A 19348-nucleotide genomic window follows, 5' to 3' on the forward strand; every position below is an offset into this window, starting at 1 on the left:
GATCCGAGATGCTGCGTGTCCACAGGATCCGTCAGTTTTTTGCTTCCATTCATCGTGTAGTGAAACGTCCCCGTCGTGTTCTGGAGGGAGTTTCAAGCTATGAGGAGTAGCGTCGCATAAAGTAGAGTTCAACTTTATGCAAATTCGTCAAATTTTGGTGAAACCGCCCCGTGGATACTCATCATTAGGCATTAATAAGAGAATAAACTTTCCAACAAGCCAAGCAACGTGGTCTCAGTTCCATCACTGTTCACCAAACTTTAAGAACTTTAAGTGCATTACTGCCACCTACTGGGCTGGAGTGTGTTTGCCAGAAATTAGGGAACTGAGAACGGTGCAATTAAATGCGTTTTTAATTTTTTTAAAATTTTATGTATCATTTTTTCCCCCTGTAATAATTAATTGTAACTAACGTGTTCAAGTCCCAGCCCTCATTTTTTTTTTTTTTTTACTGCAAGGGGTCTTTAAATGAGCATATTAAAACATACACAAACATATTTGTAGTGGTTTTCTGATACTTGAACATGAAAAACATGGACCAACACTATCCTTCAAATAATAAACGTTGGACCACAGGTCTATACTGAGACTGTTTGTTTAGGTGTGTTGGAAGAAACAGTTCTGATATGTCTGGAGCTTGATAAACCAAGATTAGATTTTTTCTTTTTAGTCAAAGACTAATTGAATTGCATATGCAGAGCTCCTTTAAATGATTATTATTTTTTTCAAGAAGACTGCAGCTGAATCTGTAGCCACCTGCACAAATACTGGAGAAGATGCCAAAGTGGAATTTCATCTTGCAGAACACATTTGCTGTCAGATATTGAAGGTTGAAAAAAAAAAAATTCAATGTTGACTCCAATCTTTCAAAAATATATAAAAAAATAGTTTTGGAGTAGACAGACACACTAACAAAACTTGCTCGGCTACACACCTGCAGCACACACTGACAGACATCAGACGCATTTATTTCATCTTTGAGTTAAAAAAATAAATAAATAAAAAAAGCCGTATTGGGTCACTTCATCCTCTCACCTACAGTCGATCTCGGGGCAGAAATCATGGCAGGCTGTCAGGGAAAGTGTCGAGAAATGTTTGCTGGGAGAGAGCGCCGGGTCCCTGTAGGATAACAAGGTGAGCTCCGCAATCCGACTCTCTGACATGTTAAACCCAACATACGCGCAGAGCAAGTTTCAAAATCTGTCAAATCTGTCAGCGCAGAGGCAGATTCATTAAACAAAGTAACATAAACGTCTCGGGGAGACTAAATTAGACTGCCTGCCAGTGACCTCTCCTCCTTGTTGTTCTTACACGACTCAGACGCACGCCTTCCTTTCGCTAGGTTGTCTCTTTGAACAGATCGCCGCTCAAAACAAGAAAATGACATGACACGAAAAACAAAGTGAAACCAAACAGAGTAAAAACAAAACGCTTGATGTGCCGGCGAACATCGGAGTGACACTCTGTCAGCAGCGACTGAACTGCTCGCCGCTGACTGAACATCCAAAGTGGGGGAAAAGATATAAACCCAGTGACATGAAAGTCTGGGAGCACCGAGGCAGAGTTGGGGATGAATAGTCAGTATGTGTTTTCTGTGTGTGTGTGTGTGTGTGTGTGAAAGGGAGGCAGAGGCGCTGTGCATGTGAGGAAGTGTGTGTCTTTCCCAGAGCAGCGAGTGTGTTGAAGCATTATCCTTGCGTTTGAGGTTGGCCTTAGCTGGAGGGCTGAAAAGCAGAGGTGGACGGGTGGATGCATCATTGAGCAGTGAAGGCTGCTTCAAACTGCACTGTACTCACAGTCCGGATCTCGGGTTCACTGGTTCATTGATGCTAGCTGTCATCCTTCATGCACGGACTTAAAATGCACACCTATTGTAAACCAGGAACATCCAGGCTCCTTCTTTTATTTTTTTTAAACAACGTCCCCACAGAATACGGCTGATATTAACTAGATAACTGCTACCTGATTTTTTTACGCCTTCGCATAATGAAAACACTTAAAATGTGACCAGCAAATTAGTAGTGCTCTGCTGAGAGCGCTAAGACAATTAAAAGCGGAAGAAAGTTGTTCCAGAGCAAACAATAGAAGCTGGGGGAAAACATCATCTCGGGCTTTTTATGAACGCCATAAAAGCGGCATTAATCCCAGGTTTCACAACAACAGAGTCGTTATTTCGCGAAAAGAAAAGCAAAGAAAAGGGAAATGAGGACACCTGATTTAAGAGGATATGTTTTTCAAATGAGCAGCAATTTGGGGGCTCCTCGTTAATGCCTGATGGAACCGAAAAACATGTCGATGCTGACACAGGCGGCGCTTTCCTTAATCATATCCTCTACTTTTATGTTTTTTTTTTTTTTTGCAGGAGATCCTTCAATATGGCCGTTCGTTTGAAGTCGAGAAAGTCCTCTCTGATGAAAGGTATCAAACACTAAAGGTCAGTGGATGAAAAAAACAACGTTCTTCTGCTTTGCCCAACTGTGGAGAACCCGCTGTGAGAAACCATTTGCATTTTGCCATCTCTTAAGGACGCGGAGCTCTTCTCCTCGGCGTTGAATGCTAAAACCCTTCTGAGAAGAGCCTGTCATTTTCGGAGCATGTCTTCTTGATTACGTCCTTACCTCTTTTCCTGCCAGCTGTTCACAAGTGTGTTTGGGGTTGGACCTAAGACGGGGGAGAAGTGGTACCGCAGAGGGCTGCGCTCATTCAGCGACATTCTGGCGGAGCCCAGCATTCAGCTCAACCGGATGCAACAAAGTGGTACATCAACATCTCACCATCTTCACTCTGCCACTTCACAAATTACACACTGAAAATTCCAACTCGGGTTTGCTTCCAAGAAAGATTTTAAAGACCTAATAGTTAAATTTGTCTAGCAGGAGGGGCCCGCATGTCATCTGGGACTTGTTTTGTGCTTTCTGGTCTCAGAGGAGGCTCCTAATGTGAAGCTCGAGGTTTAATGTGTTTTCTCTAAAGTGAGCGGAGACACGACCAGCAGGGAGTTTACTCTAAAAATCACAATGGAAAAGGCAGCAGGGGTGTTTTTAAAAACACAAAAAAAATCAATGAATAAAGCTTGTGGAGAGACGACTCGTTTCTGAATGCGTACAAGTTCTCATCAATCATCGGAGCAGAGTGGGCCGTCAAAGCAAAGGCCACCAGAGGTTTCAAACTCGCAGTGGGAGAGGTGTAATCTGTTTGATACGTTACACTTTGCTTCATATTTATGTTGGGATTTATTCCTCATTGCTTTTGTTGTTTAGTTTGAGTTTGGATAAAGAATTGGGGATTGTTTACAGAACGAGAGAAAAGCAATTTGGTGCTAAAAAAAAAATCTTTGAAGAGTCCTCGCTAGCAGCTCTGTCAGACTGTGATTCCTGGTGTGAAGAAACTGTTAAAAAGATAAAAAGCAGAGCTCCAAAATTCATTTTCTGAAGCAGTGTTTAATCTCTAGCGGTCGTGGTACAGTGGTACAGTCTACATTTTAAGCCGTGCCAGAAACACACATCTACGGGCGGCAGTGTGTCTTGAACTATTGAATTACCGTGAACTTTTGTACAAACATTCATGCTCTCCAGAGGTTTAATCGAGCTTTAATGAACCATTTTTCCCCTCTTCCTGCTGCAACATTAGCAAGTCAAATGCTTCTCTTATTCTGTGAAATATCTCAGCAGCTAGTTAGTTACGACACGGATTGGCACCACCGCAAATATCAAGCTTGTGGTGGTGCCAATCCAAACCAAACTACTGGAGGTACATGTATACCTCCAAGCACCCTCACAGGAAGTCCAATAGGTTGGTTTAGAACTAAATGTGGACCTTGAAAGCATACAGTAAGTGTTTCTATTCACACTATAATGGCGTGAGAGCTATACAGGAAATTGCATCGTGCTCCTGTGGATGTTTCTGAAAGACTGCCGTTTATATTGAGTTTAATAGCTAGTTAGAGGCTGGGCTGTAACACCGCGTTAGTGTGACTATGATGGAGGTGTGCTGAGGAGAGCTGACAGACGCAGCACAGGGTTGTTAGAGAATTTTCAACTGTGTTTGGTCACCGTCGATGGAAAGCATTTACAAATCAAAGGACCTCTAAAGTCCAGCAGTGACTCCTTCAATTACACTTTTGCAGTGTGGACACTGTGCAGTCTTGAGTGAAGGATGAAATTTGGGTCATGCAAATCCTTGTGGACACGGAGAAGTAAAAAGCATCAATTAGCCTTACGTTGTGAGAACATCCAGCTCAAAGCAGAAGTCAGGGGTGTCCAATCCTGGTCCTCGAGGGCCGCAATCCTGCATGTTTTAGATGTTTCCCTCTTCCAACACACCTGATTCAAATGATCAGGATCGTTATCAGGCTTCTGCAAAACTTGATGATGAGCTGATCATTTGAATCAGGTGTGTTGGAAGAAGGAAACATCTAAAACATGCAGGATTGCAGCCCTCGAGGACACCCCTGATAGATGATGGTGCTGTTTGTCCTTTTTGCAGTTTGGTTAATCAGTCTTTCCCACTGTTGTTATTTTAATTTAGTGTGTTGTCATGCAAGCAGTTGCTAACTAACATGTGCTAGACTTTCTTGATGTGCACAAATCCAAATCCCCTGTAATACGTGTTCATGTTCAGCCACGACTCACCTCCATCACCTCTCTGTGAAACCACCTTCGATCACCTTAGATTTATTGTTTATTTAGTCAGACGAGCTTCTAAAGTAGAGATGTGATGGATGTCTCAGTCAGCAGAGTGGGAGTTTAGGTCAGCTGAGGCTCATAAGGATGTCATTAATTTTAAAGACATTTGGTCATAAACCAAAAAGCCCAAAGTGTAAAATCACGACTCAGTGAAAAAGTGAGGGCATCATTAGAGCTCGCTGGACTGTAAATAATCTGCACGTAATTCCAGACACACACACATATGTTAACCTGTTGGTGGTGCTAAAAGAAAACCAGTAGGCGTCATGTGTTGGAAGTTGTGAATGCACAAAGCAACAGGTGATGAGATATTTCATTCTGGACCTGCTGTTACTCTGGCATCACCATCCCTGGAGCCTTTACAGCATCCTACACTTAAAAAGAAAAAAAAAACAGAGGGAAGAGGAGTGTACACGGTTCTCGCTTAGAGAAAACATTTGCATTGATGATTCTCGTACTCTCAAATCTGAAAAGCTGAGAGAACAGAAATGCAGCGAGACAGGAGCAACCAGACATGCAGATAACAACAGCTGGGACTCCCATAGAGAACATGGCGGTTAAATGAAATCCTGGTTTGTAACCTTTCATTTATGTGCATCATTTCTTCTGCTGCTCGGGATGTTTCTGGATGCACACAGTGTAGCCGTGCACGAGGCGGGATTTCAAAACATTATATTGCACTGCTCGCAAGCTCCCATTTAGCTTGAGACTCCATCCCATAATGTATTACGCTGACAGACATCTTCATCACACTGGTCATAATCCATCATGCGGAACACTGCAGTCTCCGCTCCGTGCAGAGAAATAATGTGAGTTTTTGACATGGAAAATGTGTTTGAACCCTGATCTCTCCGCTGTGTTCTGTAAATCTTAAAAGAGCAGAAACATGAATTATCCCATTAATTTTTACCGCCGTCCAGACAGAAATATCATTAAAGGCTTTGTAATTAATTGGCGACGCAGCTCTGAGTTTATACTTTTTCTGTAGCACAAAGCGAGGAGGAAATTCAAAGTGAGACATCAAAAGATACCCATCAATCCATCAAACATCATTTATCTTTTTCTACAGCGACCGTGATCGTCTCGTGTTTGCGGCAGGCGTACACCGGCAGTCGCCTTCCGTCAGCCTGCAGAACATATCACATTTTTACCTTACTTTTAATTCACTCCGACTCTCCACTTCCCCAGAGCAAATGGCTGTGATTGATGGCTGGTTCCCACACTAATAACCACGTGGTCTTTTCCCTGCAGGTTTCCTGCATTATGGAGACATCTCCAGGGCTGTCAGTAAAGCGGAGGCCCAGGCCCTGGGGAACATTATTGACGAAGCTGTCCGTGCGATCACACCGGACGCCGTACTGGCACTGACAGGTGGCTTTCGCAGGTACAAGACATGCCTCCTCCCTTCAGCGTTCATATTGTAAATGAAATAGAACAGCACTTCCTTTTGTTTTCTTTCCCGCTGTTGTTAAGTTCAAATTTGTTATGCACAGGGAGATACAAAGACATCAGGGAAGTCTCAGGAGGTCTGCTTGATTCCCACGTGGCTGGTTCTTATTATTAACTACTGTCAGAGCATAGAGGTCACAGACTGAGTGTGAGGCAGCAGCACTGCAGCTGCTCCATCTCGCAGGTTGTTTTTTTTAAAGAATTGTTGGATAAAATGGATTAATTTGACATTTATCGCCCTGTCTCACTCCTTTGTTCTTCCCTGTAAAAGAAAATACTTAATAGTCAATCATGTTTTGCATTTACATTAAGATGCTCAAACGCATTACGTTGTCAATCTCAGACTGCATGGTGAGTGCTCTTGTAAAGCTACCTGCTGAGTGCAACTATTTGCTCACAGCCGGCGCCTCCCTCCGTCGCCACCTCTTTGTGCTCCTCTTTTTTTATGTGCAGCGCTTTGTGCCTGAGTAAGCGTGGAGCACTTCGCTCGGTCGTGTTGTAAAAATCCAGCCATAACCAGTGGCGTGTGAGGTAAATAATTCAAAAGCAGTCTGGCAGTAAGGACAGGCGCTTGCCTCTCAACAGGGGTGACAGAACTGCCACAGCTTAGCTGATGGTCTTTAGTAGTGTCTGGGCTGCAAACATTAAATGCTACCAGGATTCTCCTTTTTCTTTAAAAAAAAAAAACCTTTTGAAAGTTTTCTGTATATCCGAACATATCTGTCAAAGTTTAGTAGAAAATTACCATCTACTGACTTTTAAATGAGACCAAGTATGTTGCGAAACAACAACCGCTGCGGCTACAAGAGACAATTATGAGATAACACGAAACAACAGTTTGGCAACGAAAACGCTCAGAAAAACACAGCACAAGCAAAGAAGGTCATAAGCTTTGTCCTCATTCCACATACTACACGCACAAGTCGATAGTTCTGGTCTGTGTTATATACTGATATATACAGATTGTATATTTATAGTGTGCTGTTTTTGCACTAAGTGTTTAAGAAATCAACAGACTTCACTGTACTGAAAGCAAATATTTGCTGCACCCGTCGCCAACTGCAACTTTTGGAATGACACCGCTCGTAAAACGTAACAAAGAGGCAGCTGTGTTTTTACAAAAGTCTATTTTTGTTACCTGGAGCTGTTTAACCACCATCCATTCATTTGGATTCTTCCAGCTGTGAGCATGTCCTTTGAGCATTGGATTGTTGAATAATAGTGTCCATTAACAGCACACTGAAAAATCAGTTTATTTTAGTCTCCACACTGACTAATACTAACCACGCTGTGAATGTATGTGTATAGAAAATGTAATTAATTACTCTTTTCGTACTACAAATAATAATAAAAAAAAACTATTACTTTACTAATTACTCAATCACAAAAGCAATTCGTTACATTACCGAATACTTCATTTGCATTATCTGGCAGCTCTTTTAACCGTGTCTCTTTCCTATGCAAATAAACTGCATTAAAGAAACGTATTTTCTACCTGAATCGTAGAACATAGTAGAAAAGGCCTCCAGGTGAAAGGAGTTTATGTGAGGAGGCAGGAGACAGGGTGGGACATAAAAATACAACAACTGTGGAGTTTCTAGGGGTCGCATTTCTCCTCAGAAACTAACCACCTTCTCTTATCTCCATTCCCTGCGCTTCGTTAAAATTTAGCTACTAGTCTGCCAACTAATATCAATTAATTAAACTCACAATAAACTTTACTGTCCAACACTACCTGAGATAAAAAGACTTCATATAATGTGCATTACACAGCTGCAAAATTCCCTCATGTTGGTCAATATTAGTGAGAACACCCGGGATCTTTCTGCGTGGAGTTTGCATGTTCTCCCCGTGCAGCGTGGGTTCTCTCCGGGTTCTCCAGCTTCCTCCCACAAGGTCTAAAAACATGTTGAGGTTAATTGGTGATTCTAAATTGTCCGTAGGTGTGAATGTGAGTGTGCTTGGTTGTCTGTCTCTAAGTGTAGCCCTGTGATAGACTGGTGACCTGTCCAGGGTGTCCCCTGCCTTCACCCTAAGTCAGCTGGGATAGACTCCAGCCCCCCGTGACCCCAATGAGGATAAAGCGGTGTATAGATAATGGATGGATGGATGGTTAACATTAGCTATAAACGAAGGCTGTCTATAAAAGATAGACGTGTCCTCCTGTTCTGAGCCAATGGGGAAGTGGCTTGGGTGCATTCTTTCTAATAGCCAGCAGGGGGCAAAAAGAAATCTGATTGCATTTAAGTCTCTGAGAAAATGGCACTACTTCTCACTTAATTTGCTACCTCAGTAAACATCTTCCTCATCAGTTTATGGTCTCAGTTGCTTCTTCCACATCTCCTTCAACACATCATTGTGTTTGCTTTGTAAATTATGGTCCAATTTAGATTAAAATAGATGATAAAGCAGGGTATGTTTCAGGCTGAGGATACATAGTGATTGACAGTTGCTACTCTATCACCATGTGTAGTATGAAATCCACCTCTTGCTTGTTATATCTAGACCAAGATGACAGCAACCAAATGTCAAACTGATCCTCCAAAGTGGTAGTCCGCAAACCAACGGGCGACGTCACGGTTGCTATGTCTTTCTAATCTATACGGTCTATGGCCCTACGGATGCAGCAGTAAAATCCCACAGTTTATTGAAAAGTCTGTTTTACTGCTTAAACTTCATTTGTAAGTGGAAAATTGTGTTATTTCTCCCCTCAGAAGTTCCACAGCCTCTCTGTAAAAGCCTGGACCGCGGTGTGTATATTTAATTTGTCTCCGTGGTTATAGGTTCACAACATTCCTAAGTAAAGATGGTATCAAACAGCACAAGGAAAAAAAAAAAATCCAATATCTCTAATCTTCAAAAGGATAAATGGCAGCTGGAATGATATCTGATTATGTAAATAACTGCTCCTCAAGGGGAAAATGTGGTAAGAGAGATGAGGAAAGTGATTAGAGCATCATGGATAGTTAACATCAAGAATGAAGGGGAGGAACAGCTCGAGATTTATGGGCCAGGAGTCTGCTGCAAAGTGTAAAGGGGCCTGCGAGAGAGCTTTTATGGCTTCAAACTCGGGGAGATGAAGCACACATTTACTTCATCTCATATTTGGTGCAGACTTGGGGAGTATTACGTGAGTCCTAATTGGAATCACGCCGAGCTTTAATTGAAGAACGATGACTTGTACATTATCAGTTAGTAAGTAAGTAATTTACCTTTATCTTGTTGAAAAACAGATTCTCCAGACATGGTTTAAACGTAGCGGGAGGCGATATGAGGGCTAATACATTAAAAAAAAAGTTCAAATGCTCTTTAAGATGCCAGCAGCACCACTAATAATCCACTAATTTTATTCAGTGTGACATATTTGAAAAATGTTCCCTCCTAAAGTCCTGTCAAGGCTCGATTTAATTACCTATAATTTGCAGCGTGATGTCGAGTCTCTCATTAGCTTCATCTTTCCAGCCGATGGCCCCTTGTCAGAAATGGAAATACACATATACAATATCCCTCCTTAAATAGATACACTCGGCTCCGGCGAAGCTTTCATCTCGGGGTAAGATACACAAAACGATAACTCCCGAAAAGTTTCACAAAATAAGCGCCGTGCTCCAGTAAACTCAAGCTGTCAACCACTTCAGAGGGAAACAGCATGGCGAGGATTTGTTGATGCCACTGACATTAGCCTCATTGAAAGGACAGCTGTGGAAGGCGGGTGACAAGTCTTAAGGCGGTTTTGTTGGGGGGGTAGGATTAAAAATAGATTAAGCTCGAAAATACTGCTTCTACCACCACCGCGTGCGAAAGACGCACGCCGTGTCAGCGGAGAACTGTATTTATTTTGGTGTGAAGCCGGCAAATCCCCGCTGCGGATCTTATTTAACATCAGATTGTCTGGAATGTGACTGGGAGTGACACTGATGAGGGGGCCAGTGGAGTCTGCCGGAGCAGCAGCTGAGTCCCGCTGCATTGTTTCCCTTGAACAACAGCTGAGATAAGTATTCCTTATCAGTTTGGTTCAGGGTGTCATGATTTTTCAAACCAACTCTATTATCAGCTCACAGATAGAAACAGCAAAAACAAACCGCCTGATCACGACGTATAGTTCACACACACACACACACACGCTGCTTTTTTTCTTCTTTTCATGTAATATCTTCCTCATTATCACCTTGCTTTCCTGCGCTTGGCATGAAATTCAGATAGGAAGGGTGATACAAGGTGAAATGATGCATTGCTCCAACCGAAGCCGTTTCTTTTCCCTGACCAGGTGCTTTTAAGCGAGGCTGAACTCTCTCCTTCCTGCAGATGACTGCGTTCTGTGAAATTTCCAGCAGCAGCAACACTTCCCACATCTGTATTATTCATACATGTCGCCTTGTCCTCCCCACAAATTTGTAAATAACCATGTATATTTTATAGGCTTTGTGCAGTAACACTTAATAATTTAGCATTTTCTCTCACGCAATAAAAGAGTAGACCGGCTAAATTCACATAAGGTGTTTATAGATCTACAACTCTGCTCTGTGTTGCGTTTAACTTAAAGAAACACGGCGCCGGTCGGTGTTGCGCAGCGTGTTGACGGCCCATCAGAGCTAATATTTGCAGCCAAATCTTCACAGCCATGTCTCCCGCTGAGCAGGAGTGGATGGTTAATGCTGAATAAAAACAGTGTTCTGAAGGGGCACCATCAGAGGCGGAGGAGAGGAGGAAGAAAAACACCCTCTTTGCTGGAGAGAATGCGCCTCTCGTGCTGTCATCTGCTTTTCCGCTGACTGAGGTTGAATTAGTGGAGGTGTCCGCGCTGACCTGACACATGCTAATGCCTCAGTGCAAATGGGAAGGAGCTGGGAAGTGTAATACCACACTGTCTTCTCCTCAGATAACCACCAATTCCCATGTTAGCCTTTTACTCACACACCCAACCGCGCTTTGATAAGATCAGGTTGTCTTAAGCTCTGACTGGAGGTAAGCTAAATTTATGCTGATGATCTCTGTGTCTCCCTCCCGCTTTGGTTTTTTGCTATTCATGGCACACATTTATGCAGTGCACTCGAGTGAGTTTTGCCAGCACAGCAAAGGCTAGCACTGAGATTCACTAAACAACTTGGGCGCACTGTACAAGCTGGAAGTGTGGTGGAATCTCAGCTTTGCCAATTAGGAGTGTTGGAAGGATCGGAGGAAAGTTGCTCATTCAGCAGATGAAATCCGCGATGCATTCTCAAATAGCTGTGTCCTTCCAGTCAACCCAGTGTAGAAGTGTCAACATATCACAGAGTATAAACACAAAAGAGAGTTCTTCCACATCTGCTAGAAGTTTAAAGGCAAGATATTACTACTATGTCTAACTAAAATGACATTCCTTTGCAGTGAAACTGCACTTCATTTATGTTCTGGTAGTTTTTTTTTCTCCACGGAAGGTGAACCTATGAAGTAGTTAGAGATGCTTTCAAGGAGCCACATAGTCTGTGTTAGGAGGTGAAGGCACAAGCCCTCAACAAGACTTTCACCCAGAAGACTAGACCACAGTCCCATTGGTTCATTATGCTCAGACTTGAGTTTCCATTTTACCTGCTGTTAGTTTTCACTTACTGTTGTTCAGGTTTATGCAAAAACTGCAGTTCCTCAAATAGCCACTAGAAGCTGGCTCCAAAAGTAAGTCAATCCCCGCTGACCTCCATATTAAAATGTCCAACTTTACAGCTGAAATAAGCGTCTTCACAGTCTGGTAGAAATAAAACTAAACAGTTCCAGCAACACTGTTGGAAATCATAATCAAGCGTGGGTTCAGGAAGGTTGTTCTCATGATGTGTTTACATATATTTATTATATATGCTGAAATATACAGTTAAAGAAGTTAAAACACATAAAGTAATTATTTAGGAAAATTTAAAAAAAACAACACTAATAAAATGCACTGATGATATACGTAGATAAGAAAAAGGCCATAAGGGTCAGTTAGAGCTCGTGGTTCATGAAATAGATGGTCTCTATATGAAGTCTAAATAGGAGCCATTCTGCAGACTTCATCATTCAAATCACAAGATGTACTGAAAACAAGGATTGTATGGGGTTCACATGTCAGTAGACGCCTGTGAGGATGATCACACACAATGTGGTGATGCAGTTCATGGCAGGAGGTGAGAATCTGGTGATAATGATACTTTGGGGAGAGTAAAGACTCCTGTTTAAGTTAAGGCTTCTTGTGAAAACTTCACCAGCTCGGGTTTCTATACTCTCTGTGCAGTGTTCAATAAATCCACATATGGAGGGACGATCACCAGCTCTGCCCTGGTCTGTGTTTTCTCAAAGGTGTTCTAATTATTTGCTGTTAGAGTCGCACAGTGAGTGTGGTGGTCGGATTAGAAATTCACCACAATGCAACTCTGGGGAGGAGGGGGATGAATTTTTATATAACTCACCCATTTCAACTGTGCTTCAAATTGTGCATTATGCATGGCTGCTTTGAGTGACAGCTGGGTGCTATCACAGGACAGTCCGTGGCCCAAAGACGCTCGCATGGCCCACCTCGGCTCGGCTTCCGCTCCACCTCTGAGCTCATTTTTGGGTTAGTCTGGAGACGGGAGGACTCGGGCCACCACGCTGACCTTTAAACTGCTGTCAGAAAACCTAGGATGGGTTGGTCAGAGCACTAAAGGTACTTGGTACCTTTTGGGAAAAATATGATATAATACAGCCCTTCTGTAACACATTTAGCCAACTTCCGGGGTTAAGTCGATTAGAAATGTGATATTGCAGGAAAAAAAAAAAACATGGCTGCCTCAAAATGAAACTGAGAATGCAGTTTAGTTGTATAAGAATGTAATTTTCTGGAGACAGAGCTGGATAAATAATATAAGGTCACAATGCAAATTAGATATCTGTGACTAAGAAGCATCTGCCGAGTGAACCTGTAAGCCAGCCACTCATTCCGTTAATGCCACGGGGGTACATGCTCTTTGCCACGAAAGCTAACCATTAACATTATCATGCCTTGTGGAGCTCTAATGGCTGTTTTCTAATACTTCCTTGCTCCCTGAATTAGCCACAGTGACCTTTTGAAGCTTTCCCACAAGCCATTCACAGCCCCTCTCCGTCTCTTTCATATTGCTCACTCTCGCCGCCGTCACTCATTTGTTAGTGGCGGCAAGGAGGGATCAAACACGGAGCCTCGCGGCTGCAGAAGCGTCTTTGGAGCCATATCGCCCCCAACATTCATTGTCATTTTGCTTTGTTGTTAGCTGTGACACTGGCACTTACGTCGGTAGGATTTTTGCCTATTGTTTATCAAAGGGTTTGTGCATGTGTGTGTGTTTGTGTGTGTGTGTGAGTGAGTGAGTGGGTGCTGGCTAATGATCAGTTTGAAATGATGCCTGGCCTTTTGGTATGTAGCGCCAGCACAGGCCCAAGCTGAGACACCAGCCAACTTCAGCATGGCAGGGGGAAGCTTCTGTCATTCGAGGGACGACTTCGGCGCCGACAGTTTGCCGCGTGTTTGTGTCAGCGCTGCTTTCATAGCTGATGAAAACTCTGCCATATGAGGCTGTTTTAACAGGTTACTATAATCAGAGGAGCCCACTGTTTCTTTTCATCATGCCATCTGACTGCTGTTTTGAGTCATCCTGCAGCCTGTGTCAGCAGCGAAACGAAAGAAAACAACTTGGACAGGTGGTCCGTCCATCACAGGGCTTACACACAGGCACATATGTCAGTTGTATTCACACTTTGGAGCGGTTTCCAATTCACCTGAGTTGCATATGTTTGCCACGTTTTTAAAGCCACAATCTTCTTGTCAGCTCGCTTGAATGCCAACAAGCACGTCCGACTACAAACAGAGCCGGTGAGTCCTCATTATCTGGCAGACACATGTGTTTCTGGAGTTACTGAGACTTTTAAAGGAAGCTTGAAATAGCAACTAAGTCAACAAGTTTAACTCTGAATATGGGTATAAGCAAAAATGCACCTCATGGTCGTGTTCAACGGTGGTTCATGTGCAAATGTGGCACAACTTGGACCAATGTGAAACCTGCTGGAACGTGACAGGTATTGTTTATAGGAGGAATACATTATCAGCAGGCGGAGTGGGTGTACACTTCAGTAACAGCCACTCAAATCAGCTCCTGTCATGACCTTCAAAGCACAAATATAAATATGTTTTCAAGGACAGTTGGATGTATATGTCCACTCTGTGTTGATTGATTCATTTCAGTAAACACTGAAATACTGTAGTACTACTTAATAATAATGAAGTAATGTTCATCAGCTGTAGTACCTGGATGTACCACTAGGTGGAGTCTCTTACTGTTTTGTCATTGTTTAATATTGTAGTGACTCAAGGAGGTAAACACAGGGACTACAGGCTGTTTTGTGTTGGTGATCAGAGAGCATTGTGGGAGATTAGCTCGCAATGGAGACTTCTAATGCAGTCAGTGGTTTGCAGCCAGTGTTCACATTCTGATAGAACAACAGAAGCTATGCTGATTGGCTGGCGTAGCCAAGGCATTTGTGACGGGAAGTCACGGTAGTTGTAAACCACTGGTAGTTGCTGGAAGAATGGCTGTTCATTTATGTTAATGATTAGGTGACTATTGATTGATTGACTATTGGTAAGGACAGCTGTTTAAAATTTGCATCCGTGCTGTAGATACAAAGCCTGTCATTTCAACTGAAGTCTAATGGGCTAACTCACAAATCACACTGATTTCGGTTGGTATTTTCCTGAAAGTTCTGACTAAAGTGGTGATTCATATCCATTTTCACAGCGTTGCTCCACTTGATGTTATTATTCGTCTATCATCCTGTCGTCTGTTTACAAAATAAGCTATCCCTGCAAGATGCACAGTGCGTCTCATGAGCATGTCATTTAGCTGCCTCTCGACTCCACCGTCTTGGGCTGCAAGTGGCAAAGGTGGTCATTGTTCTGCTTTGCTGCAACATCACATGAACCAGTTTGCAGGTTGGAGTGGCTCTCCAGCTCATAGTAGGTCTCCCAGAGAACAGAACAAAGACTACTGCTACTACTACTAACACTGTTGCGGCAGTCCAAAGCAGTGGAGTTTGCGTCCATATGCGGAATGAAAGACACACTGGAGACGTAGCTGAATGTCATTAAGGACCACCACAATAGCAACCCGGCCACTCTGAAGGTGGGAAACATGATGCAACCTGGTTAGCAGCGGTGGAACTTTCAAATAAAAAGCTTATGTGTAGCAACATTAAGTTAGTGATTCCATTTAGATCGTCCACAACATAAGATCGTCACGCTGCCCACCACTACCTCTACTTCATGTCTCTCTTCCTGTTTCCAGTCACATGACTCCCACACCTGATCCCAGTGCAAACCTGTGTCTTATACCATCCATCTTACATATCTGCATGCTCTCTGTTCTTATTCTTTTTTTATCCGTTTGCTGTTTTGCTCCTATTACTTGCCTACTTGCTCATCTGCAAATCAGCCTTTAAGATTCCATTCTTGACATTTTTAAAAATGCAAAATAAAAGATAAACTGCTCTTGCACACTGGGTTCTGTCTGTTTTTGGGCCTTTCTCTCTTTGTGGCCCAAGCCATGGACAGCACATGTACTACAGTGTTGTGGTACCGCTGCTCTAAACTACTGCAGTCAAACTAGCACATGAGTCAGCACGTTAACAAGCAGCTACAGGTTGAATATATGCACAGTGTGACAGTTCAGTCAGGGAGCTGGGTGTGGCACAGACTGCAACATACTTATTTGATATTCAAAATGAGATTTTGATAAACAAATGATATGAATTTACATTTTGCTCTGCTTTGTGATACATCCTGAGACAACAGCATCAGATCCCTGACTGTAAAACATGTCTTGAACCGAAACTATGTGATAGTAATTCACACAAGTTAAATAAGTAGAAGTTAATTATGCTGCATCTTAGATAGAGATATTACCGTCCTGAGTAACAGTGGTGATTTGAAAACTGTGTAAATGATTCAGTGTGCTGATGCCAGACAGAAGCTTTGATATGCCGTCTGTGTGCGTACCTTCTGCCCAGGCAGTGGTTATCTGCTGAGCTTTTCCTTGTATCTGCTCCTGCCAGATAATCACTTGATAATCACTTACAGCAGTGAAACACCCCTTACCTGCAGTTGTGCTGACAGAGGAAATGCATTGTGTAAGCCCAGTCAGGCTCCATATGGATCTGCTTTATGACACCGATCCAAGTAGAAAATGATGATTCTCATAAAAGTTAAAGCTCTGACAGCTGAGGCAACAAAAAGGGAGCTTTTACACTTAACAGCTTAGGACAAATGACTTGTTTGAATAATGAAAAAAGTCAATGCCATTAGCTTGGCCTGTGCTTTTAATAGCTCCGTCTGCCACCTTCCCTCTTCATCAGTTAAAGGCTGTGACTAAAAGATAATTCGTTTCATTATTCCCAGGACTCGGCGAGCGTGTAACCGTGCTATGTCTTTATCTTCAGGGGAAAAGAGTTTGGTCATGACGTCGACTTCATCGTGACCACAACAGAGCAGGGGAAGGAGAAGCGTCTGCTCACCAGCCTCATTGATCAACTGAAAGAACAAGTGAGTGTGTTCTTTTTTTGACATCAGGATTAGTTGGCAGCAGTGATTTAAATCTGTTTTGCTGGATTTACTCTAAAATATAATGTTTTGGCTCGACGCATCGGTTTGCATCAATCATTTCGATTTATGACAGCTCCTAATGAAATTATGTTCAACTAACAAACTACACTGACTGAGGAGAACTCGCTATTTATCTACAATCACAGGTGTTTATAACCATCTGAAATTGCCCAGGTAGGCTCCGAAGGCCCCTCTACGACCCTAGTGAGGATTAAGCAGTGTATAGATAATAGACGGATGGATGGATGGATGTTAGGATAGTGGAGGAGGCTTGAAATCCTCAACTCAAGTTATCAAGCACATTTCATCACATTACCTCAACTTGAATTTAATCAACTAATGCAGAAATCTGAGTTCAAATTACACATAATGTTAAGTTGATGCAATTACCAACATTATTCTGTCAACCCAGTCCATCAAAATGATGTTCGAAATCAGATTTTTCCTATTTTTGGTGCAACTATGCATCTAATTAAGTGATGGAAACAGGTATCTGGAATTACTTTTAAGCGTGTTTAAATATTTTTTGGGAAAACAAGTCCTTGATTCTGGATAAGTTTAATATGGGGTGTAGGGTAAATACCACGATGCAAGTCTGTGGACAACACTAAAGAATAAACAGACGACGACATAGGAGCTATATTTTTGGGTGTTACAATCAGTAGGACCTTTGGTGAATGTTTAATCACTACTGTGCATTTAAAATTCAAAGATTAAAATTAATTTGGGGTTTCAAGAAGCTAAAAGGTCATGTGGCCGTTTGTGTTTCCATTGCAAATACCCACCATTACACCCAGATTACACTTGGACTGACTAGAGGCAAAGTTATCTACAGATCGTACTTTAAAAGATCACTATGGCTAAAAATTATGCAAAGTATATGTACAACTGTCAACACTCCAAAACCACGTAGAAAGGTTGCAGGGGTCGTTTTAATTGTACCTCCCCAACGATGTCAGCAATGGCAAAGGTCTCATTTAGTGAAGGAGTGAAGTGGAGTGAAACAGCAAGACAAGTCAAAGTAACTATTTAGAATTCAGTTTGACTTTGCAATTACTTTAGGTTCTTTTAATCCAGGTCGAAAAAGGTCAAATATGTTTTAAAATGAATACTTAACTGGAAGAAAAAAAACCCAACAAGATAATGAAAACATTTAAATAGTTTAATTATTATATAAGAGGGAAAGTGAGAGTAGAACAGGTCTTGGACTGTAACATGTTGTTTTCGTTTGGCTGAGGGCGATGAAGAAGCGGCGAGCTCACCGTGTGCTAATTTTAGAATTGCTATAGTTCATTACAGAAGGTCTGGCAGGTCAAACAGCCTGGGTTTTAAAATTGATTAATAAACTGTAGGCTACAACTAACAAGCCACGAAATAATTAACACATTTGAAGAATTTAGTTATTATAGAAGAAGTTTTTTTTCCCTCTTACCATACGTACTCAAATGACGAGATTAGACTCCGGATGCTGACTGTTATTACTGAGTTTGGAAAGTCCAGTTTTACTCACATTTAATTTAATTGTACCTCCAGCTGTTCTTGTTTTAATTGATTATTTTATGTTTAAAATTCAAAAGCTGCAAATTATTCCTAATATTTTTACTGTTTTACTAATTTCGCCTTTAAATAAGAAAAAATTTTGCAAACGCATAGGGGATGTCAGTAAATATATATATATAAAAAAAGAAATCAGCACAAGTTGTGTTGATATTGTGGAGATTCTTATATATGTAGACAGTCGAGATATTGTACCGATTGCTCTGGATGTGGGGGAAAAAAACAATATCGCACAGGATTATTCTACAAGTAGAAAAGCATTGCACAGATTCTGCTAAACATTAGATTGAGGCCGCCATCTTAAGTACCCGTAGTGCACAGCATTCATCACGTGGCACATTGGCAGGTAAACAGTACTTCGTAATGTATGCAATCATGTATAGAAAAATATTTTTTACAAAAAAGGAATGAATAAACATATGTGAGAAAAAACTATATGTGAGAAAAAAATATAAAGAGTCAGATATACATATAGAGCTACCATATCCCACCGCACAACAGTCAGGAGATACAGTATATGAAGTAGGTTATTGCAGCTCCATATGAATATGATCAAGTACATAACATGTTGCATATATACCTTATCTACCACACTTGACGACAGCCACAATATATCACCACACACATACATGTACATATACCCCTAGACATATTATATACACTATTAACAAAGTATGTGTACCTCAAATAGATAAGTGCTCCAAAATAGGACTCAGGCAAAGGGCCATCATACTGTAATAAATTGTAAAAGGGAGCTTGTTTGGTGTGCGGATCGTTCTTCTGTTCTTCTTTTCTCATCTTTGACATTTTGTGATCCAGCACCCAACCCAGTGGGGCTGTGCGTGCCTTTCCTTCATCAGACTATTGCACAGATTCTTCCATGAGTATGAAAATACCGATCAGATATAATTTGTGTGCGTCTACCACCACTGCTGGATAGTCACTGATTTCTGTTCATTGGTTAGGTTTTCTGAATTTGTTTTTTTTTCTTTCTAAATGCTGCACCCGCGTTGTTCAAATTCAAAGATTATTTGCTTAA

The 19348-nt window shown here is 41.9% G+C and overlaps 1 protein-coding gene across 1 annotated transcript in view; it reads left to right on the top strand.

Moving 5' to 3' along the window:
- The window catches only part of dntt (deoxynucleotidyltransferase, terminal), a gene marked incomplete at its 3' end in the record, with an annotated part of 64196 nt that overhangs the window by 32624 nt on the left and 12224 nt on the right, over nucleotides 1–19348 (top strand). The window contains exons 5-8 of the mRNA XM_008280195.1: nucleotides 2363–2434; nucleotides 2634–2757; nucleotides 5937–6069; nucleotides 16590–16692. Coding sequence (XP_008278417.1) covers nucleotides 2363–2434; nucleotides 2634–2757; nucleotides 5937–6069; nucleotides 16590–16692 — 432 coding nt within the window. The remainder of the gene's footprint in view (nucleotides 1–2362; nucleotides 2435–2633; nucleotides 2758–5936; nucleotides 6070–16589; nucleotides 16693–19348) is intronic.

This window comes from Stegastes partitus, unplaced genomic scaffold (genome assembly GCF_000690725.1).
Source record: "Stegastes partitus isolate 25-593 unplaced genomic scaffold, Stegastes_partitus-1.0.2 Scaffold184, whole genome shotgun sequence".
In the NCBI taxonomy this organism is placed as follows: domain Eukaryota; kingdom Metazoa; phylum Chordata; class Actinopteri; family Pomacentridae; genus Stegastes; species Stegastes partitus.